Below are 25,207 nucleotides of genomic sequence, written 5' to 3'. Positions count from 1 at the left end.
AGTTACACACTTTAATTTTATATTTATTTTTGTGCCTGAGCAAATGTGTTCCACAACTGAAAAGTACTAATTGTGGTGCTGATTTTATGGTAGAGCCTGATCAACCTTGAAGGAAGCAGATTCTTCAGCAAAATTAACTTCCAGCCTCTACACTATGGCCCAGGGCCAGGGCCAGTGTGGCCCCTATCAACGCAGATTGGCCATGCATTCATTTGCCAATGTACTTTTCTATACTTCAACTTCTCATTTTCTGACTAACCGTATCTCCTGCTGTTGAGTTGGTAGGAAGGTGATAGTCCTTGCAATCCTTCTAAAGTGAGATCTGTAATCTGGAGGGGGGGGGGAATGAAAGAGGCTACTGTTTCAGTCCCTTGGAAGTTCCTCACAGAAAAAGCAAAACTCTGTCCTTTAGAACTGAGCTGTATCCATTCATCATATCATCTAGAGGTTGCCTTCTGATGTGGCTCAGGTGGAAACTGGCCGGGGCAGGAGGAACACTGTGTGCTAACGATAGCCTGACCACTGTTGTCAGTGTGCTGATAACCTCTGGGTTGGATTACTGTAATATTCTTGAGGTTAGTCTGGAAGCTGTAGCTGGTATAAAATGTGGTGCCTTGACGGCTTGCTGGGACAGAATATCACCAACATGTTACCCTGCTGTTGGAAGAATTCCACTGGCTGCTAAATAGCTGTACGGCTTGTTTTGATGCATAAAGTCCTATACAGTTTGGGACCAGGATACCTGAAAGATCATCTCACCTCTTATATATCCAGTCAATCACTGCACTCTGTAAGTGATGGCCTCCTGCTTATACTGTACCATATTAACAGAAGGTCCATTCTGGATAATAAAGGAACTGAGCCTTTAGTGTTGTGGCACACACCCTTTGGAATTCCCACCCCTTAAATATTAGGTGCATTCTCTGTTGTATTGTGCCTATGAAAGACTTATCTCTTCCAACAAGCCTTTTATTGGTGAGTGTGTGTGTGTTTTCCTGGATGCCATTCATTAATTTATTCGGTCATTCATTCATTTTCTATACCACCCTTCAACCGAGGATCATAGGACACTTTACGATATAAAAGCACAAAGATACACAATGTAACAAAAGCAATACCCCCCCCCCCGTCCCAGTTTAAAAGACCATAGATTGTTTAATTAGCTAAAGGCCTGGGAGAAGAGGAATGTTTTTGCCTGGTGCCTAAAGATATGTAGCAAAGGTGCCAGGTGAGACTCCCTGGGGAAAGCATTCCACAATCAGGGAGCCACATTTGGGACAATCCCAGCATAGATTTTAAGTCACAAAATATGCAACAAAGTAAAACATGAGAAATATAGACTTTTAGACCTTTAAAATAGATACTTTATAGTGATTTATAAAATATCCCTTTTTAAAGTTTCTTTCCAAAGTTTCCTTCTTCCCTCAGCATAGGAAAAGACCACGTTTTGTAAGTTAAAAAATGGTTTACTTACAAACTCTACAAAGGTCAGATTCATGTTATTCAGAAATAGTTGCACATGCAGTAAAACATAGCTTACTTACAAAGTGTTGAAAGTTCCTAAATTATTCGTATAGAAACTCAAAAGAGAGAGAGCGCTGTGTGGACTGAGCTGGAACAACTGGCTCAAACTTCTTCATATACTGAGGTTCGCAGGTAGACTGGGGGGAAAGAAAGGTTTGATTACCTAGTTCCTTCTGAGGTGAGGGGAAGTGGACATAGCTAAGCCTGGCAGGTCAGCTTACTGTATGATATTAACCGCTTCATGCATTAATTAGACTTCAGCACATTGGTTATATGAGGATGGTTATCCCACACCTTTTAGGTAGAGAATTTTCCCAGTCTCTACTTCAATTGGAATTGTTTGTAAGATGCATTTATTGTTTTATTACTTGTTTACTACCCTAGGCTCCTTTGGGATGAATTTATATTTAATAATAATAATAATAAAATAATAATAATAATATCATCACCATTTGTACTGTTGAAAAAGCAGACAGGTCTTCCTTTTGCATTGTGCAGCATTGCTGGATGCCTGCCATTCAGGGATGTTCCCTGGATCTCAAACAATCATTACTATTGTGACCTGCGACTGAACTAAGAGACAGATGTCCCTGACTGAGTAGGCCAGTGTAGTAATGTGCTACCTTATCCCTCATGCCACCAACTTGGGTCTATTTAATTTTCTCTTTGATTTTAATACAGATTTATTGAAAGTTTCAGTTATCAAAACAAACTGCAATGGCAAATTGGTGTTCGTCTGCAGCCCTACAAGCACCTATAAACCTGCCATGGCATGAAATAAATGGCACTATATTGGAGGTCAGTTATTGCAATAGTAATCCTCCTGGGATTTCCACTGTGCAGTTTAATATTTTTCTTATTACCCTCTTTCTTCATTGCTATTTATGTCTTTCTCTTTACATTCAGAGTAACATGCTGCTGTCCACCTCAATAGGCAGAAAGTCACCTCAAATAAACCTGTGAGCGATGCACAGCCAGAAATCCCCAGAAAATCTGTCTAAGAGAGGCCTCATGACACCAGGGACAACCTTTTTAAAAAATATTCCGGCTGGGCCCACTGCTTGTTTTTCAGCGATACCGCCAAAAGCTCTCTTTTCTCTTCTTTCTCTTTCCTTCACAGCAGAAGTTGGTCCTTTCAGGTAGTGTTGTCTCAAGTTCTGTTAGGACAGCAGGAGGTGCTAAGTAGTGCCCAGGCCTGAGGAGAGGTGCTGCAGGTGGGGAAGGGTCTGCTAAGTTGAATACCAACATGACTTTCACAACCAAAAGACAAACAGAACCACACAGCAACAACTGGAACAACAACCACAACAGCAGCAGCAGCAGCAGGAGCTGTGCTGCAACCGGAGACAAGATTAAGGCCTAGGCAGCCTTCTCCACAGGAGACCCTCAAGGTAACATTGGAGCCGCTCTGGATGTGCTTCCTTTCTATCACCATGATGTGGAGAGGAGGGGTGGAAAGGAAGGAATTATACTTGGCTGCCATGCCAGCACAAAGAAAGCACACCCTCATGAACCTCACTCCTGTCCACCCCCCCCCAACCAACCACACTTGCAGTGGGCACTATTATTTCCATGTGGCTGCCTTTGGGATTTCACAGATTGCTATCCAATAGATGCTGATTATATGAAGGAATCCCTGTGTTGCTGAGAGGCCAAACTCACCCTCTTTCCCCATATGGCACCTCAGAAAGGAACCAAGACTCCCCTACCACCGCCTCTCGTGAAGGAACCAAGGAACTGTGCACTCTTGATTTCCGGAAAGGCCTCCCTTAGGACTGTTTTCTCTGTGTCTAGTGTTTATTCTCAGAGATGCTCAGATAGGGATTGCCTTCTCTGAACACTAGGGGTCGCTCAGCAGGTCTCTTCCTGCATTTCTCACAGGCTCTGCTTCTGGGCCTAGTCACCCTTGCTGCAGGGGCCTTTCCTACAGCAGGGTGGTGGTCAGACAGAAATTGAGAACTTCAAACTGTTACGGTAAATTCCGGGTGTGAGACTGCTCAGCCACCCGGCTCGTCGGACTAAGTCCGCGGGCCCTAGCGGAAGAAAATGAGCTCAGCCGGAGACAGGAGCAAGATGCGGAGATCCAAGGTTTATTGCGCAACAGGTTCAAGGCGAGATTGAACAGCGAGAAAGGGGTGACATGAACTTTTGAAACTCCCTCCATGTCCCAGAATACAGTGCAAAATACATCCCAGTTACATCATGAATACATTAAGGAGAGGTTGGGTTACACCGGATTAACATATGGAGGAGGGAATATGCAGAGCTGGAGATATGCGCAGATAAGTGCTTCCTGAGTGCCGGTGATGGGAAGACAATGGTCCATGTATGCATAGTCTGCCACCTGGCATTGCCCGGAGGAAAGGCTTGGCAGAGCACCTTACTTGAGGGATTATGGAGGACAGGGGAGGTGTCATAGAGTCCTAGAGAAATTGAGCAAATTGGCACGTTGATTTTCTATGGATTTTATAGATTTTAGTCCCTTTTGACATTGACAATTGGGAATAAATGGATATATCGTAGCGAAGAAGAAGGTGAAGAAGACATGCCCCCCCCTTCCGTAACAAAACATTTACACATGTGGAAGCTACTGCTGCAGGAAATAGGTTTGGCTCAGCTCAGACAAACTCCTATCACGGACTGGGGAAGGAGCGACAACCCGCTCTGGGTGGCAATGGCCAGCCCAGCGCATGAACACTCTCAGGGAAACATTAGCTGTGGGATAAACAAAGGGTTGTGGGGAGACAGGCATCTAGCAGGAGGGAGGCCCACGGCAACAGGGAGCAGCAGGGCAGAGTGGGATAAGGTGCAGACCTGGACAGATGCCCTGAGCTGAGGGAGGAGAGGAGGGCAGGCAGCAAGCAGGAGGGAATGCGTCATCAGTAGGGGGCAGGGCATGTGAGTCAGAGGGTGTTATGTACTGAGTTGAATAGGATCCAAAAGGCAGCAGTCTGATTGGTCCTAGAACAATAGGATCCAAAAGGCAGCAGTCTGATTGGTCCTAGAACAATGCAGCAGTATGATTGGTTGGCAGGAACTACCCAATCATTCTCCAGATAGAAGTGAATCCACAACCTGATTGGCTTACAGTAGAATTCCGGAATTAGCCAATCATGTGCAGCCCATTGTGTAAATAATGTATATAAAGCAGGTACTTTGAGGGGACATTCATTCATTCCTCCTCACCACTATGAGCTGAATAAAGAGCATGAAATCACTTTGCGACTCTGAGTATATTTCAGAGGGGCAAAGAGGCCAGGAGGGGGTTTGACAGTCTATTGAGGCCAGGCTTGGTAGCTTTATGTCCCAAAGTATTTCCTGGCATTACTATGCTGCAGTACCAAGGGGTGCAAAGCCACTTCTCTCTCGTCTCCCCTTCAGGTGCCCTGGTCTGAGAGACTCCTGCCCAGCCAGGCTGACATCCATGGGCAGCTACCACACCAGCACCTCATTGTGTTGTATGGCACATGCTACCTTTGCTGCCATTTTCGGGGAGTGTGCCATGTCCCCCCCCCATATGATTGAGGCAGTGGAGCTGCATTTTCAACGTTCACAATGCACATTTGATCACTATATGTGCTGAGCAGTGAGCCTGGCTGTAGCATGCATTGTGCTCTGGCACATCCATCAGATAAGTGCCTCAGCAGGCAGCCATGGACAGTGGGACGGAGAAGTCAATGGTCAGTGACATCCCACATGCCTTGTCAGCCAAGCCAGGGGCAGAGCGGGCAAATGCCAGTGGTAGGCAAGGCCAAAGTCAAAAAGCAGGTGGAGGAATGCTGGTGATTCCTACCTTGGAACACTAAGCTACATTCCAGCCATGCAAAAAGTCAGAGTTTTCCACATACACATCTCTCCATCAAGGCAAGCAAGAGGCGTTGTCATAGTTCAAGAACACATGCCAGCCAGGCAAAAATGCTTGGTGTGGGGCAGGGCCAGTGAGGGGTGTAGCTTGATAAGAGGGGTTATGGCATGGGAAGAGGATGTGGACTAGGAGAGTCCCAAAGGCCAGATAGAGATGCCTGGGGAGCTACATTCAGCCCCCAGCCAGATGTCCCCCCCCAATAATATGTTTTTCTCCAGTTTAAAAGTCAATAACTTTTAAACTGTAACTACACTGGATTGCCCTAATTCAGGGGCTGTCCTGCATACATCATTCAGAATTACCAGCTCAGCAGTTCCCGCTTCAGACTGGAGCATCTGAGGCTTTGTTATATCATTAGGGGTTTATTCTATTGCAACAGCGGCATGTGCAGCTGTGCCTATGAGGACAGTCTTGGAGGAAATACACTGTTCTATACAGCCAGATGATTCACCTTTGCACATAAAGAAGTTTTGTTTTTACAGCTCTTGTTAAAGACATTTTCTCATCACGGCACCAGACATATTAAAGCCCACAATAAATTACACTCCCGCCCACCTAGAGCTCAAGCACACTGTTAGTTAAAGTTTCCTACCCAAACTTCATTTGCCTGCTTGTTGACACTGGGGTGTCCTAATGGTTTGATGAATACTGCATTTTTCATATCTATAGATGCTATGGATTGGTTATATCTATACTGAGCACAATTTTGAGGTCAGGGTGAGAGCTAGGGTCAAGTTGGACGTATGATTTTGGCTTTGTTTGGGTTTCATGTTCGATGCACAACAAAGCAAATGATCCCTGAGATAAACTCATTCTCAGAAAACCCTCCAGAGAAAAGGTCTATGCTACAATTTTTTGAGGTCACTTGTCAGTTGTTTATCCACTGTACACCTTCTCTTTGTTTCACAGAATCACTGCTGAAGCTGTACATCTTTGTGATGGTGCCCTTACAGGAATGCAAGGCAAGAAGACTACACGGAATGGAAAAGGCAACAGAAGGATGCAGAGGATACTGGAAAAGTAGAGCTGAGCAACCATCATTGTGAGCCAAACTTAATTTCCCATAGTCCCACATAAATTAGGGGTGGGAATGTTAGAAATGTCGATCCTATGTGAACCAGGTCAAATTAAATCACATTTCCAGGCTAGGGAAATTACTTTTGCCTGCAGCAATAGAGAATGGCACACAGCACAAATTAAGGCAAAGAGCCTAGTGCCCCTGGGCTGGCTGCACTTGTATCCACTTAATGCACAACGGATGGAATCTGTAATTAGTGCATTGCAATGGATCCATGTGGGACACTTGCTGACTGTCTGGTAGAAGGTTACTTTGGCAAGGGAACTGGAAATGGGATCTGTCACAAATCTCTTTCTAGTTCGGAACTAAGCCCACCCTGGATCCATAAAGAGGTATGCTCTTTCAATCTCTCTTGATGTCCCAGGCAGGATTGCAAAGGGTCTGTGAAAGACTCCTGTTGGAAATTGTAGAGAGATGCTTTCAGCTAGTATGGACCATCCTAAGCCAGATGGATCAATGGTTTGATTCAGCATAAGGCAGCTTCCTATATTCTTCTTGTTGGGAGGCTACCAGCAGGGCTGACCCAATACATTTTAGCATCTGAGGCAAACCACAAAATAGTGCTCCCCACCTCTGTCTAGGGAAGAAGGGGTGAGTGAAGATGTACATCAGGAACAAGGGGGCAGAATAAAGATCTACATCAGGAACAAGGCTGGTAGGAGACCAGCAGCACCTCCCCAGAGACTGATATAGAGGTAGCATTGTGGTGGCTGCCAAGGAGGCGGCAGATCCAGCCCCCAAGGAGCATGCTGCAGCTGTCATTGCCACCACAACAGCAACAGCAGGTGATGCATTCCTTGGAAGCTGGATCTGCTGCCTCTATGAATCCTGCCACCTGAGGCATTTGCCTCACCTTGCCTCATGGATGGGCTGACCCTCGTAGTCAGGATCAAACCATTAGGCAGGGCTTAAGAACTAATCAGTAAGATAAAAAATCAAAGTGCACAAGAGCATGTTGGTCAGACAGAGTTCCATGGAGAGAGGTAGCCCTCTTAATACTCTTTCCTCCTGAGAAAGAGCCAATGGCCAGCTTTGGCATAGTAATTCAGGAAAATTATTGCCTGAGAAGATGTAGTGATAGTGCTCATCGCATTACAACTATCATTTTACTCAGAAGCCATAGTGATGCAATTTGCAACATAGGACAATTGTCAGCATTTCCTCACATGCTACCACCAACCAATGTTTAGGGTGATCTTCAGTGGCATGCTAAGAGTCAATTATCAGTTTACTATAAATTGACATGGCTGAAAATCATATGGACAGCATTTCCCCATGGTTAGATAAACATAATATATTGAGAATTAATGTGTTTTGGTTAGTTGGGTGCATCCACAAGTTTCTTTCCCCCATGGCTGCCACAGATTATTGTCAGAATCAGCATTGAGAGTACTTGGAGATTTGTATGAGCTCATTAATGTTAACTTAGTGCTTTTGCATAATCTAGCACAGATCAGATGCTTTAGCCTTCACTGGGTTGTCGTTCCCATTTGTTAAAAAATGACAAATCATACTCACTCTCCAAAACAAATCACAATAATTCCTTTATTGAAGCACTTCTTTGTTCTCCTTGAAATGTTCCCATGATGCCTATATAAAAATGGACAAAGACTGGGTGGCAGGTCAAAAGGGATCACTGATCACTTGTATTGCTCCACTCTTTCCTCAGATTAACTGTAATTTTTTTACCATTTGCTTTTCTTCTCCTGTATTTAGGCTTTGAGAAGGGCTATATTTCATACTCTGTAGGTTGTCTGATGCAATCATCCCCAGGTCTGTGGCTGGGATTCCTGAAGGATTATAGCTTTGCTTAAAAGTAATATTTTTATTTCCTTTGTGCTTTTCAAGCCCTTAGAGTTATGCCATAGTTGGGTTTCGAACAATTCTGTACCATATGGAAGAGTAAACATGAACTTGTTCCTCTTAAGGCTGTGTTTCTCAAACGTTTTGAACTTGGCCCCCTTTCTAAAACTACTGCACCTTCTGCCAGCACCAACCATCTGCTGAGCGCACAGATATCCTTGCATGCATCTGAGTGCATGCATTCTGCTGCAGTGCATGGAGATATATGTATCAAGAAGGAAGGATATTAAATATTACTTCTGTTACTCAGTTGGTAGAGCATAAAACTCTTAATCTCAGGGTTGTGGGTTCAAGCCCCACGTTGGGCAAAAGATTCCTGCATTGCAGGGGTTTGAACTATATGACCCTCATGTTGTTGTTGTTTAGTCGTTTAGTCGTGTCCAACTCTTCGTGACCCCATGGACCAGAGCATGCCAGGCACTCCTGTCTTCCACTGCCTCCCGCAGTTTGGTCAAATTCATGCTGGTAGCTTTGAGAACACTGTCCAACCATCTCATCCTCTGTCATCTCCTTCTCCTTGTGCCCTCAATCTTTCCCAACATCAGGGTCTTTTCCAGGGAGTCTTCTCTTCTCATGAGGTGGCCAAAGTATTGGAGCCTCAGCTTCACGATCTGTCCTTCCAGTGAGCACTCAGGGCTGATTTCCTTAAGAATGGATAGGTTTGGTCTTCTTGCAGTCCATGGGACTCTCAAGAGTCTCCTCCAGCACCATAATTCAAAAGCATCAATTCTTCGGCGATCAGCCTTCTTTATGGTCCAGCTCTCACTTCCATACATCACTGCTGGGAAAACCATAGCTTTAGGGCCCTTCCAACTCTACAATGCTGTGAATCTATTACCCTTTGCCTGCTCCATCTAGACAGACAGATGACAGAGGTGTAATTTAGGGAGTCCAGGAAATTTAATTTCCCACCTGTATTTCAGGCAACATATGTTTATTATGTACTCAGAAGTTCTTATATCTCTGGCCCATTTACTCGTTCCACACTTGGACAAGACATGATTGTATCTGATTAAATGGATCTAGGTGCTAGATTTGTATGTTTGTATTGCAAAGAGCTCCAAACTGGCTGTGAAGAGCTCCAAAATAACAAATGAGCTTCACTGTGAAAAATTATGCGAGACACAAAGGAGCAAAAAATCCTTACTTCAAATATATAATGAAGAGGTTCAAACTGGAAGTAACTGACCAGAAAGGGATTTTGGGGTCAGGGTGGACAGTTCCATTAAAATGTCAACCCAGTGTGCAGCAGCTGTGAAAATCAAATTTATTAGGGATCATTAGGAATGGGTTAAAAATAAATACTGTATACAAATCTATAGTGTAACCAAGCTTGGAATATTAGTTGCCATGCTTTAAAATGATATTGTAAAGCTGGGAAAGGTGCAGAAAGGGGGGGTGGCAAAGTGATCAGGGAATTGGAACAACTTGCAAAGAAGAAAGGTTACAAAGCTTGGGGCTAATTAGTTTAGGGGGAAAGGTAACTAAGGGAGGGTATGTTATAAATGTATTAAGGCTTTGCATAATGTGGGGAAAGTGCTCAGAGATGTGTTTTTTCTCTTTGTCCATAATACTAGAATCCAGAATAAAGAAATTAATGGAATCAGTTCAATAATCTGGAATGAAGTGAGATTCAGGACAATCAAAACACCATACTTTTTCAGGCAGCCCATAGTTAAAACTATGGAATTTGCTTCCACAACATATGGTGAACATAAAAGGGGAATTAGATAAATTCATGGAGGATAAGGCCATCAATTGCTATTAATCATGATGTCTATGTAACACTTCCAGGATCAGAGGCAGTAGGCCCCTGAGTACCAGTTGAAGGAAGATGATGGCCTCACAGAGTAGTTGCATCCTACTTTTCAACTTCCACTGGGGCACCTGGTGGAGAAACAGGATGCTGAATTCAAAGGGTCTTTGGTCTGATTTAGTAGGGCTCTTTTTTACATTCTTAGATTCACCAGCTTCTCTGGAAAAAAATGCTAAAAAAATAAATAGTGACAATTATTTTTTTAAAGGAACCCCAGAGAAATCTCTTTAATTACACCTTTTTGCATGTAATCTTTAATATCTACATGAGTGGGCTTTCAGATCTTGATAGTCTTTCTTCACCACCACTTCATCCCTGAATTATGAATTCATCACTGACAGGCAGGCTTTGTGGGGCTGGCATAGAGGAGAGAGGAGGAGGAGGAGGAAATAACAGGGCTTGCTTGGTTTCACATATTGATCTGAAAGGCTGAAACTGAAAAACTAATTCCTCCTGGATTCCTATCCACCAGAGCAGAAGTGGTTTCATTGAGTTGAAGGCTTGGATTCTTATTGTATTACAAAAGATCAGAGACCAACAGAGTATCATGAACGTTCCTTGTTTCAGTATGCTAGGTTTAGATACCATCTGTTATTTTTGGGGATTTAGACTAGGCAACCCTAATTCCTAAATTCTGATTCTTTCCAGCAGAGGGCATGGGGCAAACACACTATTTTAGCGGGTAGTGATCTTTAAAAGCCTGTCCAAAAAACAGGGCTTAATATGAGCTAATGTTCTCTAAAGGTGGGTCCCATAATTTGTTTTCCATCTGGAGCTCAGCCCTGGACATGTGCATTTGCATCCTGCTAAAAAAGAAGTAGCAGCTCCTGGCTTCTGCTTGCACTGATATTTCCAACAGTCCAACACAAATCATGTTTACTTGAAACACCCATCTCATTGATTTAAGTGGAATTGGCTTTGAATTAAATATGCTTAGAATTACTAGTCTTAAAGAGATACAGAACAGAAAATCCCTATATTACATATCACTTTCCAAGCAGGTATTTTTATACTGTTAGATAACTTCCTTAGCTAGAAAATAAGTTAATCTACTACAGTGTCTACATTAAAACAGACTAATCAGTGTGAAGTTAATGCCAGATACTGGATCCATATCACAACTAGACTGCTTTCATGTGTAGGTGTGCCAAGACCCAGTTGACATAACCACCTTGATGTAGCAGTGCAGCCACTACAAATTACCATCTCCAGCGTATTGGCCAATCTTGTGACTTCTTCAGCATGTGTTGACATGGTGAGTCTGTACACATCTTAAAGCATTTTATGTAATATACAGTCTGTGGTCTTTTCATGTGTCAGAGCATTCCCTACTTTAGGGAGAAAATTACAGCTCCTGGGGGCTTCACCACCTTATCAAAATGGTTGTGGGAATCAGCCTGTACCTGAATGCTTTCCAGTTCCTTATTTCTCTCCAGAAACAAACAGCAGAGCCAGGGGTTCAGGAGAAAGCTCTGCTTTGTTTACAGCTTCAGCCTGAAGTAGTTGCTTGGCTGTAGTAGTTGCTTTGCCTATAAAGGGAAGAAGAACTAGTCATAGTCTGCCGGTCAGTCTGGGGGGCTATGTCAGGGAAATGGGGGTTATTTGGATTCAAAGTCTTCTCTGTTCCACCCCAGCATCAGAGCCAAACTCATGCTTTTTTTCATTTGAGTCAAAGCCTGGCAGGCCTCAGCTGTCCCCTTTTCACCCCTACCATCCTCAAACCATGCCACCATGATGAGGTTTCCAACCATTGACCTCCTCTTGTTTGTAATGACCTTTTGGTTTAAATGTTTAAAATGAAAACATAAAACAAGAATAGCAAAGTTAACAAGATACAATATCAAAGTGCACACAGCAGTGTTGGCTACAGTGCCTCAAGATGTCACATTTCAAGTCAATAGGTAAATTACAATAAAATATAGTTATAAGCCAGAGTGGACTGAAATTACAGAGGGTTATCTTTAAGCAGAGTCTAACCTTTGAATATAACTTATTCACAGTGTTATCTGACCTGATGGATATAATATAAAGAGCTACTATATTACATCAGATTTATCTCTCTTAGCAATGCTGCTAATTACTCAGTTTTGATATACCAGTCATTCTGATAATGCCATATCCCCAAATTCTGTCTAGCTGACCTTTCATGGTGAACCCTGTTGTCTTCCAATATTAACCTCCTTATCTGACTGTGGAAAGGGGGTTCCATGGTATCCTAAGACCCCTCAGCTGCCCTCACATACAGCAGAGAATTGCTCCCTTCATCTGTAATGGTACTATTTTACTGTAAGATGCATACCTAATTAAAAAGGAAAAACTCCTGCCTGTAAAAGCAACAACTTTGAACAACTTTGATTCTGGCAAGGGTGACTGAGGCAAAAAACATAGCTCTGCTCTGCAAGTGAAACCTAAGCTCCAGCAAGTTCCAAGAGAGGTCTTCAATGATCAAACTAAATCCACATTTAATTGTATGCCTGAAAATAATAACCTTGTGTTTAAACATGTGGAACATAAACTCTATATACAAAACCTTTTGATCCTTCCAGCCATAAGTGCTGGCTCCCTGGGGCCCTGGGTGCCCGAGCACCTACAAAATTCTCCATGAAAGGGCTGGGCACCCACAAATTTCGGCTCCAGGACCATGCACACTTCATGGCACCCACAGATCTGAGCACCCATGGTCATGGGGCCAAGCTGGCACTCCTGCTTCTAGCTGATGACCTGTTGTTTCTTACCATATTGACCCAAATATAAGCCGCACCCGAATATAAGTTGCACCTTTAAAATTGGGGGGGGGATACAAAAAAGAAAAAATACCCGAATTTAAGCCTCTCCATTCCTCTCTGCTCTTGGCTGCATACTGGACAGGGGAGGGGGAAGCCGCACTGTGTTGCCTTCGGCTTTTCCCCTTCCTCGCTCTCTCCCTTCTTAGCCTTGGGGGAGAGGACGGGGAACCAAGCATGGGGCGGGCGCCTCTTTGCCACGCTCCTGGCACTGTTTGCTCCGTGCTCCTGGCTGCATACTGTAAGGTTGTGAATATAAGCCGCACTTTCACTTTTCATGATTGGAATTACGGGGGGAAAGTGAGGCTTATATTCAGACCAATATGGTATTTAATGTTTTGGTTATTTGGAATAGCATATCAGAAAAGCCAAATTAGGTCAGACCAATGGTCCATCTAGCTTGCAGTCCTTTCCTTAGCAGGAACCTTCCTAAAGAATCCTAAGCAGTGCCCATATCCAGGTGCTTTAGGATGTTCTAGCTCCTAAACATAAGGATGCACTAAAAGCAACATGATAGATGCCTATAGAACATGATATAGCAATAAACTTGTTGGGGGTTGTGTGTGTGTGTGTGTGTGTGTGTGTGTGTGTGTGTGTGTGTGTGTGTGTTCTAGTGGTTCAAAAGAATGTATCTGCTAAGCCCATACCCTTGCAGTGAGTTATAAAAAGGGAAGGAATGACTAGAGTCATTACATTTCTGAGTACCAAGGCTTCTTCCTTAGGAATAAGAGAATCCAGGACTGTAATATTTAATTCTTTCCTATGATTTGTCATCACCGTAGTAGGGTATTAAAGTACCTGATCTCAAGAGCACTTAAACATATGTTCAACTTTTCTCAAAAGGGATTATTAATTTGGATAAAGTTTCACATGTATTTTGAATAGTTGAAGGATTTGAAGCTCTTGTAGTCTCCTTTGGATTTGGAAAACATGTTCATAAGAAAGACTGCACTTATAATTGTCCCTGACTAATGTGAAGCTGATATATCCAGTTCCCTCCCTCCTCCACTCTTTCTAACAGACACACAAAATCTGCACTTCTGTGCATACACACTTCAAAAATCATTGAATGTAATTTTAAGTGGGATTCCCCACCAATAAATATCCTTCCAAAGTTGGAAGCACTGCTGACAGCATACTTATGAATTTGGAAATACAGAAGATCACTACCAAAAACATATAGGAACCAATTTTTATTTTAAAATATTTATATGCGGCTGTTCTGGGGAAATGTTGCTTTTGTAATATTTTTAAATAAGGTTCTGAAGCTGAAAGCTATATCTTACGTTTTGCTGACATGGAATAGTGATTGATGTGTCTTCATATTCATTAAAATGTTTTCTGTGGGTTGTTTGCATATCTAGCTTCTGAAACATCAAAAGACTTCAGATTGAACTTGGCAAATTCACATATATGTTACAGATGTAATATGAGGACTTGGCAATGGAATCCAAACCCTTTTTTCAGCTGGACTGGGTGTACATGGAGGGAGTGTATTGGGCAGAGTTGCCCCTCCACCCAGCCCAGCCAATCTTAAAGTTGAAGAGTATACAAAATAAAATGGATATGTGCAATTATTATTACATGTTTGACATTTGAAAAGCTGAACAAAATTATTTGAACACAATTCTGAATTCCGTAAAAAAAAGGCATGTAATTTTATTTTTTTTAAATGTACCAAATGTTGTTGACCCCATTATTTTAATGTTGAAAAGTAATGAAATTACATTTATATCTAATTATTTTGTGGGACTACCAGTGGTCTCCCATTGGTCAATATCTGCTTTGCTTCATCAATAGTGCTGTATCAGGTTCTTCCAGATAATTTACTGGACCCAATGTTGACATTATTATTATTATTGTTATTATTATTATTGAAGAAACCAACATGTATTCTTATTAATTTACATTTTTAAGGTTCCTGCTGACAATACTAAATGCATCTGACTTCCTATCCTCTAGCATGCACGTATCATACTTTGCCTCGTTGTTGACATTTTTCAGTAGTATGCTTCCCTGAGTAATGTTGCTGGGACTGCCATAATATGGCCATTTGGAATAGTACAGCTGCTCCTGCTGTTAACAAGGAAGATGTAAAGTGCCTAGAGAGTTCGCCCCCCAGCCACAGCATCTCACTGATTTCAGAGGCTTGGAATGTTGCATCATTTTTATTTTGGAATATTGTGTGTGTAAAAGGGGAAAGCTTATTGCTTGGCTCATTTTATTTCCATCATCCCAAAGTTTAATCACATTCAGGGTGGCAGTGGGAAGGGTGATGATAAGCTAAGAGGTCTGACTCTGAGGTGACATAAAGTGTGTGCTTCATAGCAGCCCAGGAGATGTGCAAAAACAATGGAAAATGTGCTGACCTCAGCTCAATTGCAACAGCATACTAAAAATTCTGCTTGGTTTCAGGCTTCTGGAACGCACAGTCATAATAATAATAATAATAATAATAATAATAATAATAATAATAATTTATTATTTATACCCCGCCCATCTGGCTGGGCCTCCCCAGCCACTCTGGGCGGCTTCCATAAAAACAAAAAATACAGTAAAATATCACACGTTAAAAACTTCCCTGAACAGGGCTGCCTTAAGATGTCTTCTGAATGTCAGGTAGTTGTTTATCGCTTTGACATCTGCTGGAAGGGCGTTCCACAGGGCAGGCGCCACTACCGAGAAGGCCCTCTGCCTGGTTCCCTGGAGCTTTGCTTCTCGCAATGAGGGAACCGCCAGAAGGCCCTCGGCGCTGGACCTCAGCGTCCGGGCAGAATGATGGGGGTGGAGAAATGGGGATTTCAGCAGTTTCCGGAAAGAATGTGCTAGTCCAAGGACAATGTATTTGGATGACTTTAATGGTGAGTGTTGTTTATTGGAGGGATCCTATGCAACATGCTTAGAATTGGAGTCTTTGCAAGGAGTGAGTAAGGTAGGTTGTCTCAATAGATCAGGTAAGTATGAAGAGGGGAGTAGGCAGGAAAGTTGGTAGTTCTAAATTAAATTAATTAGGTAAAGGGCTGCAGGACAAGGAAATGGAGCATGAGCAGATGGGCAGAATATGATGTAGTATCTGTGAGTTGCACATGTGAGGTGCTTTGATGAACAGACAAATTCAGCTAGCAGGAAGGAAAAGCAATACAGTATAGGAACAGGAAAGGACAGAAAAGAACCAATCACAGTAGGAGCAAAGCAAAGATACAGTAAAACTACCTGGGTCTGTGGAGGCCTATAATTTGCCAAAGACGTGCAGCAGCTCATGGTTCTCTGAAGTCCACCAGTGGCTGATTAACCGGAAAAAAATGAGACACAAACTTATAATTGTTGCACTTTTCTGTTCAGGGGACTAACTGCATTTGACTTTAGAATTTGTAAGTTTTGTTAAAATGCAGGCACTTTGAAAAGGTCTAATACAACTTTATTGTTGAAATAAGAATATAAATTGTAATTGTGAACATTTCACATTTTTTTAAAGAAATACATTTTCACTAAGTCAAACAAGTATCCAGACTAATAAACAATTTGAGAAAATATCTATAAGATTATGCAGGTAACTAAAAACTATAGCAACAGCAAACAGTTATCAATAGTTGAGAAGGCATTGCCTTGTTTTGCTATTTAATTAATGGCTGATTGAATTCAAATATTAAGGGCAACAAAATTGCTGGGTAGGGCAATCTAAAATCAGAAAGTCAACAAAAATATAATTAGATAAAGCAGCACTTAAAAATCATTTTAAAACAGATAGAAAACTACCCCTCCCCTCAAAAATCAGCAATAAGGAATTCCAGAAAAAGAAAAAGAAAAAAATCTTACAGCAAGCCAATCTAATTCAAACACATAATCCAGTGACACAATGACATACCTATGTTATACTATAAATATTGCAAATATATTGCAAAACCCAATGACATCCCATTTAAAAAAAGATTTACTGGGTTAAGTCACATACATAAAATTAAAGTCATCTGTACAGTGAAAATGGAAGTTATGGGGTTTTTTCTCAGATGGATTTGCAATAAAGATAGGTGCCCATCATGACGTTACAAGATGTGGACACTGAGGACCTGAGTTAGGGAGGTTTGTTGGTCACCGGTTCTCCCTAGTGTTATACAGTGTTATACTGTGGAGGGAGCGGGTGGCTCTGTGGTCTAAACCACTGAGCCTCTTAGGCTTGCTGATCGGAAGGTCGGTGGTTCAAATCCATGTGACAGGGTGAACTCCTGTTGTTCTGTCCCAGCTTCTGCCAACATGACAGTTCTAATGCACACTAGTTCAAGTAGAGAAATAGGTACCACTGCAGTGGGAGGTAAATGGCATTTCCATGCACTCCGGCTTCTGTCAAGGTGTCCCGTTGCTTGATGTTTTCCTTGGGAAGGCTAGGCCCTAGTAGCCCTAGTGTAAGAGCCTCCACTGATAAGATCATGGCTAGATGGACAGACACCAAGCTGCTTCTGAATTTCTTGCATAGAGCTGACTGCTTGGTAGAAAAAAAGAAATATGTCAGTGTTCTCCCTCATCTTTGTCAACTGCTCAATCATTAGCACTGAATGATCACAACTCTGCTCTGCCTCTTTGCTCTCCACGAGGACATGTTGATTTAGTCAGACTGTGTTGCATCTGTCAGTGTCTTGCATGGATTTTCTGATGCTTAATGAATTTATTTTGTAAAACAAACACCTTCTTGCAGTCCACACATCTATGGGTTTCTAACACATTAAGGTTGGGGTTCAGGCACAAATTATATTTTTGTTTTTACTTCCTTTTTTTGAGAATGTGTTTTCTCACATTTGTTACGTGTAAAAGTTTTGTTTAAGAGTAGCATTGCTGTGAGGCTTGATTTCTTACTGAGGTTTCCCCCACAAATCAGTCATTTATAAAGTCTTGCCTGTTAATAGATCTTAAGGCAGGCATCCCCAAATTGCGGCCCTCCAGATGTTTTGGCCTACAACTCCCATAATCCCTAGCTAACAGGACCAGTGGTCAGGGATGAGGGGAATTGTAGGCCAAAACATCTGGAGGGCCGAAGGTTGGGAATGCCTGTCTTAAGGTGTTTCACAAGGGTAATTTTCACTTTAAAGTTTTCCCCACACCCAGTATACTTGCAGAATTTAATTCTTGCTGGCACTTTTGGATAGATAATTACAACCTTCCATATTTTGAGTTGTATTGTAGGACAATATTGCTGTCTTTCCTGATATTCAGGTTTTGCAGAAGCTTCTATTCCCCCATCGTTCAGCCCAGACCCTGAGATCCTCCTCAGAAGGTCTTCTACTGGTTCCTTCACTACGAGAAGCGAGGTTACAGGGAATCAGGCAGAGGGCCCTCTCGGTAGTGGTGTCCTCTCTGTGGAACACCCTCCCTTCAGATGTCAAGAAAATAAACAACAATCTGACTTTTAGAAGACATCTGAAAGCAGCCCTGGATCGGGAAGTTTTTAATGTTTGATGTTTTAGTATGTTCTCAAATATACTGTGAGCTGCCCAGAGTGGCTGGAGAAACCCAGCCAGATGGGCAGGGTATAATAATAGCAATAATAATAATAGCAATAATAGTAATTCCAACCAGGATTAAGCAGAGGATGTAATCCATCCCTGAGTTCCCACATTATGTTTCTCTTCAACCATCACTCATGTCTACCCTCGCATCACTCATGTTACTTGCAACAGATGTAGGCAGTGTATACCAAAAGTTTAAAGTGGATCAAATGCTTCCCTGGTGTGCATGTTTGTTGCATCACCCACAATATCTTGTCCTCATTTTCAAAGTGCAGCACTGGACTTTTTGGAAGCCCTTTGGAAGCAACTTTGAACCTTGCTTAAAGAGGAGAAAGTATTTTCCATTTAATGGAAACTGCTTCTCCTGTCCTGCCCTGCCCTGCCCTGTTCCTTAAACTTCTGATTTCAGCAGTTTAGAGGATCAACACAAAACAGCTTCCAAAAGATAATTTCTAAAAAGTGAGAACTCTGGCTTAAAATTTGCCTGGAGAAGTTCTCAAGAATCCTGAAGCACCTGGAAGCACTGACATGGACCATAATCACCTGTGTGTGAGCAGCTTATCAAACATCACTAAGCCTGGTTTCCTGTTGTTGGATACCCCAGCTCAGATGAACAGAAAATCCCAATCCTGTCCAGGGAGCAGCAAGGCAGAGCAGTTGACTGACTGCTGCATCCCATCCCATGTCTGCTGACTCAATAGGTGAGTGTGCATTTCTTTCTGGGTTTTTTTTTATTTTACTTCAGTTTCAGGCTGGTATAGTTGAAGAATTAGGGCTCTTTGGGGCACCAGCAGCCACATGGGGCCCATGTGGCTGCTGGTGCCCCACATCAACCCCTGGGCAAAGCTCTCCAAACCAACAATGCTCCTCTCTGGCAACAGAGGCCAGTGGAGCAGTAACAACACTCTGTCCTGCCTGCCCCACCTTCTACATTGTAAGGGCATCTGATCCAGCATGCTGTTCTCACAGTGACCAACCAGATGCCTGTGGGAAAACCTCGAGCAGAGATTGGGCTCTGCTACAATTAATACATTTTACAACAAATTCTGAACACAGGCAGTGAAGGGAGGGTGCAGTTTGCCTCATGATGCAAGTTACAGGTCAGAGAAATCCTGTTGATGATGGAGGTAAGGAGCCCATGGTCCAGACATTATGGGACTCTGGTTCCCACCCCCAACCAACATGACCAATGGCCAGGGATGAATGGAGGTGCAATCCAACAGGTTCACTATCCCTGGTACTGAAAATAGATATGGGGTTGAAAGGATTCCTTTGTATCTTAGCACAATACTTCATGTGAACATGACAGTAAAACACAGTGTTAAAGTCTTGCACCTGCCACCAATTTCTACATGCAACAAAGGACATCACCAACCTAGCCAGCTTCTAAATCTGTTTTCCAACACGTCTTACTTTCCAGTGATGGTAAGGAACGCCATGGAATGTCGCCGAGGCAATTAGATCAGTGCCTGACAAAGTTTGTTGTTCTAAGTAAGGCTGATGGTAGCTAGGTGGTGGTTCTGTGCACAAGGAAACGGTGATGAATTTGGATATGCTGTGAATCAGAAAGTCCGGAAGAAGGAGAGCTGGTAATGATGCAGTGAAACACAATAACAATTTTTAAGGGTCTGGAATTACTTTCATATGGGGAGAGACTAAAATGTATAGGGGAAAAGGGAATATGACACACAACAGTACTAGAACCAGAAGCGCCAGTTAAAATCAATACACATAAAGTAAGTAACAAAACCAGTCTATGTAAAGAAGCCTCATAGCTCTGTTGGTCTCTGGAACTAACTGGTTAAAAAAAACAAACCCCACTAGAGCAGAGGTTTTCAACCTTTTTGATTCCGCGGCTTCCTTAGCCAACTACATTCTTTCTGCAGCATCCCTGTGGGACTCTGGAGCTCACTTATGTCACCCCTTGCCTGCAGAGCTGGCAGCCCCTCACCCCTTTTCGAACACTCCCTTGTGGTGTTCCATCAGTCTCCTCTACTCTCAGCCCAGGTCTCTGAGCTGCCCACCCCAAAGAGAGGTGCCTCCCAGAGGCACCGTTTGCTTGTGGAGCTTGTAGCCAGGGCTGCTTCAATAAACAGCTGTGCAAGCCTTTGGGAGGCAGAGACGTGAGAGGGCATCAGTAGGGAAAGAAAGAGGGACAAAGGCCAGTGTTGCTCACAGCACCCCTGACCATCATTCAAGGCACCCAGAGTGCCACAGCACACTGGTTGAAAACCACTGCACCAGAGTAACAAGAAAGTAAAGGACTATCTCCTAAGGTGGACAGGCCAAGAGTCCCATAGTCAGGCCGTGTATCAAATGCACCTAATCTCTTATGGTACTCAAGACCAAGTGCTGCTGCCTATATGACTCTCTTACTATTAAAACTCAGACCTGTCATGGTGTTGTTCACAAGAGACACTCATGCTAGAGAGTAAGTTCTATTGCACTCAGGGTGCTTCCAGGTATGGGGCTTCGTATTGTAATAGGGTAGTTTAGATATTGCAAATGGGTTGTTGGCAACAGTTTTTTTAAACTTTACTCTCCCCTCCCACCTGAACAGGTAAATCTGGATTAAATAAGGGTTAAATGCACACTGGTGTTTTGAAGCTATGGATGCTGTGAAAACTCTGCATGCATCCCACTATAAACACTGGCAGTACCCTCAGTGTATCTTACTTATAAGGACAACTTTTAGCCTATAACACATTTTCACAATAGAGTTTGGAAAGGACCTCTGAACTTCACTTGGGATATGTGTGCAGTATGTAGGTGTTGTCAATTCAGCGCTGCAACCAGAGGAGAAATCAAATGTTGTCCTGACCTGTAGCAGCCAATGTAGGCTTGACTTCAGAGTTACAGACTAATTTAAGCAAGAGGTGATTTAAATGTAAAGGTCGTGGGGAATATCAAGGTACTAAAACAAACAAACGAGATCATCACCTTTAATGTTACATGTGAATATGTCTATGAACAGACAGATAAAAGCGGTACCATTAGCACTGCAGGCCAGTTTAAGCCTTTACAAAGGAGAATGTTGAATGCTGTTGATGTGGGAGAAAGAAGAGCTGCTTTTAAATCGAAGAAATCACAGAAATGGAAAGGCAGATTTAAGCGTTACTGGTGAAAAGAACTCCATCCTAGACGGGATGTGCTCGCTCACCCCCAACCACCCTGAGTTTGAAACGCGAAAACAGCTCGACCCTAACCTCCCCGACCCCCCTTCGCCAGCTCCCAGCCAAAGTTCATGCCTTGCTCGGTGTGGGGCAGGAGGGGGGGGTGACGGACGGGCTCATCCCTGAGCAGCTGTGCGTCCCAGCTGTGGACTCCATTTCCCAGGCTTCCTCCCTGCCCTAATGTATTCCGTTCTCAGGCCGGCTCTGTGCCTGTGTGTGTGTGTGTGTGTGTGTGAGAGAGAGAGAGAGAGAGAGAGTGTGTGTGTGTTTGAGAGCGAGAGCGAGCGTGAGTGTGTGTGAGTGAGAGAGAGAGAGCAGCTAGGAGTCCCTGGGAGAGTGGAGGCTCATTCACTGATTAGAGGCAGCTTCGAGAGGCAGCGCTGCGCTCTCCTTGGCTCCCAGCAGCCGTGTCAGGCTCCTGCTCACTCCCATGCTGGCCGAAGGCGCTTGCACACACGCGCCGGGCTTAGCACGTCCGGCTCTCCTCCCCGCGCAGCAACAGACCAGGCTCTCGCTCTCCGCAGCCTGACATTAAAGGGGGACGCCACCTCTCGAGGAATTTCCACGGTGAGTAGCGGGAGATCCCAGGGGTGCATGCGAGGAAGCCAGGGGTGCATGGTGCATTGTTTGTGCGCGCGCGTGTTTGTGCCTAAACGTATGTGTCGACCTAACTTTCCAGCAGGGGATCTCCGGGGTTTCGATTCAGTTCTCTGCCCTCGTACTTTCCCCCCTTTCTTCTTCTTCTTCTTCTTTTTGACTTCTCTTGCAAATGCGGGCGCCGATGTTTCGAAAAGTCAAACTTTCTGAACCAAGTTTGCCTCTCCATTTTTTTCTCCACGCCCAGCTCCTCGGCGCAAAATTCCCACGGAAGAAGATGCTCATCGGGGTCCAGGGGTGGGGATGCTGAAAAAGCGCGCACGCGGGGGGGGGGTTGGAATCTTAATGAGTGTGCTTTTTAAAAACAACAACAAAAATCTGATCAATATGGTGCCCCCTCCCGTTTTAAGGGTAGCTGTGTTCCCGGGACTCTCCTCCTCCTCCTGCTGTTTATTTTACTGGGGAGGGGGTGGGAAGCAGGCGACACGGGGAGGGGGCTGGGTGGGATCAGGTGCCGGGGGAAGAAGCCTGCAAAACGCAGCCGAAAACCGCGCGGCTCCAATTAGCGCAAACATTTAGTTTTAAAAAGGAGAAAGAGAAGAGCGGGGGGGGGGCGGGGAGAGAGAGAGAAGCGATCCCTGTGCAAGCCCGGGAGATACTTCCCGGCTTTCCTTCGTGTGTCCCACGGTCTTTGGCTGAAATAACGCAGTTTCCCCAAACAATACCCAAGACTCGGGGTGGGGGGTGGGCAGAGGACCTTCGTCGAAAGGGGCAAGCCTGCTAGTCTTCCTCTGACACAACCTAGGTAGATATTATTTTTTGCACAAAACTCAAAATGTTTAAAAATCCAGCATTTGCCCTGTGCGTAGAAAGCACCGCATAGAGTCAGGATCGTCTTCCCCCCCTTCAGCTTTCAGTTTTACTACGGAGCGGGCGCACACGTGAACTTTGAGTATTAGAAATTACATAACCGCAATTAAGGCGTACTTTCCGCCTTTTTTTCCCTCCTCCTTTTGTCCCAAGTTCCTTTTCGCTGCCGCGATGGTTGCGCACGTGAAATGCTTGCAGTTTGGAGGAAAGGTTGAAGTTCGGACAAACAACTCTCCTTCCTTCAAAGAAAGTCCCTCTCCGCCTACATTTTTATCTCCGAGATGCAAAACAATTTTTTAAAAAATTAGTCGTTAGTTGTATGTTTGCAATTATTCTCCTGCAATGAATAGCATAGCAAAAGCGATGTTGTGTTGTAGGGTCAACACCGGTGCAAGCGAGCAAATAGAGAACCCGGCTGGAAACCCGGTTGGCGAGAGGAAGTGGAAGGAAATTGGAATATGCATGTTTAGCTGGGCTTCCTTAGCAAAACTTTCTTCACATTTTCAGCCCGAAGCCGGGGAACGGCCAGCTTTTGAAATGAAACAACAGCAGCCGCTGCTTGCAGCGGGGTAGGGAAGTCAGTACAGAGGTTGCAGGGAAGGGGAAATAATTCCTCACCTTGTAGATCGAAATACATAAAAAACATCTGCTTGGGCACAATGAAATCATTAGGCAATGTCCAGTTCAGGAGTTGCATTGAATGCTTTCGCCTTCCAGGCAGGAAACGTGCAGGGAAGGAATTGTTGCAATAAATTCAAACAGCACGAGGCATCCGCACATTTGATGAGCTTTGTTTAGTATTTTAAAAAGAAAACGAGTCTTGAACAGACTGTAGAGATTGGGGTGAAGGGAGATAGATCTCTGCTCCCACTCCACCCGCCCCGCACATATTTCCTGGAAGGAATGAAAAATTTGATTCCTTTGCAAAGTTGCGAAACCGATTTTGCACAGTTATTATTCTTATGATTTTTTTTTCTTTTGTCAATGCAGAGCATTTGGCGGGGGTGTTCAGTGAAAAAAGTGACCAGGCGTGGCCGAGCGGGCGTATTAGCGGGGAATTAGTTTCCGATTCCTGTATCTCTCCAATGCACTTTCTGAAATCTGTACCCACTTTTTTCTTTTATATCCCCGATGTGGAGAGGACAGTGTGCATATAAAACATGGTTTGAAGTTGTAGTAAGCCGACCGAATTCTTTTCGTGCTCAGTTTAGGCACCGGGAAAAGGACAAACACCTGTTTTGATTTGCAACTGCAGAAAGTGGCAGAAGGGCGGGTTAATGCTCCTCCTATGAAATTAATTCTGCTTTTGTTGGAAATTGGAGATTTCTGGAACAGAACTTTAAGATCCAAATCGATCAAGTATTATTTCTCTACCAGAAAACTTAAGAGTTTGAATAGTTTAATTTTACACTCCCCCCCCCCCGACCGCTTAACTGGGGAAGCGTGCGTCCATCTCGTGCCCCTTTTTGGGTCGGGGCTGGAGGATGAGATGAAGGCCCCACAATTTGCAGATCAGAACCTCCTTACTTTGTGTCGTTTACCGATGGCTAACAAACGCCTTTTGGCGGCTTCGACTTCTGCAAGTTATTACTTTGCTTAACAAAAGAAGGATGCATTTTGCAGGGGTAGGGTGGAAATCTATTATCTGTTTTAGTACCTTGGCCCGTCCCCGCACTTGAATTTTATTTTCCTTGTTATTTTTTTGTTGTTGCAAAGGGGGGGGGGAGTCGCAAAGCGAATTGGGGAGAGGCGAGGCGGCCCCTTTGTTGTTGCGCCAAGGGGCCCGATTCACCATCGGTTTCATAAAATGTGAATAGATCTTCGTACTTTCCGAACTGGCATTTTGGACGCCGAAAAGGCACTGCCCTTATTCCGCCTCGCTCCCTATCCCGGCCACCGTCTCATAATCTAGTTTGGACACTCAAAATTCCAAAACCATCCTGATGTTTAGTGACAAGGAATACAGACCTATAGATTTTCTTAATTCAACACTGGGATCTCCTGCTTGTTCTTGTCCTCAATCTTGCATTTGTTTTCATTTATTAGGAGGAAATCCAGTTTAGTTTGAATAGATAATCCAGTTGCACACTTTAATTCCCCCCAACAGCTGGGATAGTTTTGTTTTATATTATCAGGATTT

The 25,207-nt window shown here is 43.7% G+C and overlaps 2 protein-coding genes and 1 long non-coding RNA gene across 8 annotated transcripts in view; 2 read left to right on the top strand and 1 right to left on the bottom strand.

Moving 5' to 3' along the window:
- The window catches only part of ERI3 (ERI1 exoribonuclease family member 3), a 218,124-nt gene extending 214,910 nt beyond the window's left edge, over window positions 1–3,214 (bottom strand). For both annotated transcript variants that reach the window (XM_053392678.1, XM_053392680.1), the window contains exon 1: window positions 3,187–3,214. In XM_053392678.1, the coding sequence (XP_053248653.1) occupies window positions 3,187–3,199 (13 nt within the window). In that variant the 5' untranslated portion in view covers window positions 3,200–3,214. The remainder of the gene's footprint in view (window positions 1–3,186) is intronic.
- Window positions 3,215–4,090: 876 nt separating this feature from the next.
- Window positions 4,091–15,364, top strand: LOC128415883 (uncharacterized). Its single transcript, XR_008331096.1, has 3 exons — window positions 4,091–4,130; window positions 6,299–6,431; window positions 15,345–15,364. It is a non-coding gene; the product is annotated as an uncharacterized LOC128415883 (long non-coding RNA).
- A 399-nt stretch (window positions 15,365–15,763) lies between these two features.
- RNF220 (ring finger protein 220) overlaps window positions 15,764–25,207 on the top strand; it is a 331,499-nt gene continuing 322,055 nt past the window's right edge. For 3 of the 5 annotated variants that reach the window (XM_053392649.1, XM_053392650.1, XM_053392648.1), the window contains exon 1: window positions 15,764–15,790. In XM_053392649.1, the coding sequence (XP_053248624.1) occupies window positions 15,779–15,790 (12 nt within the window). In that variant the 5' untranslated portion in view covers window positions 15,764–15,778. Of the gene's footprint in view, window positions 15,791–19,033; window positions 19,129–21,917; window positions 22,168–25,207 lie in introns of those variants that run through there. The other 2 variants (XM_053392651.1, XM_053392652.1) reach the window with 2 other exon arrangements.

Source organism: Podarcis raffonei, chromosome 6 (assembly GCF_027172205.1).
Source record: "Podarcis raffonei isolate rPodRaf1 chromosome 6, rPodRaf1.pri, whole genome shotgun sequence".
Taxonomy (NCBI): domain Eukaryota; kingdom Metazoa; phylum Chordata; class Lepidosauria; order Squamata; family Lacertidae; genus Podarcis; species Podarcis raffonei.
The sequence above is the reverse complement of the archived record's forward strand: the minus strand, read 5'-3'. Positions and strand labels throughout refer to the sequence as shown.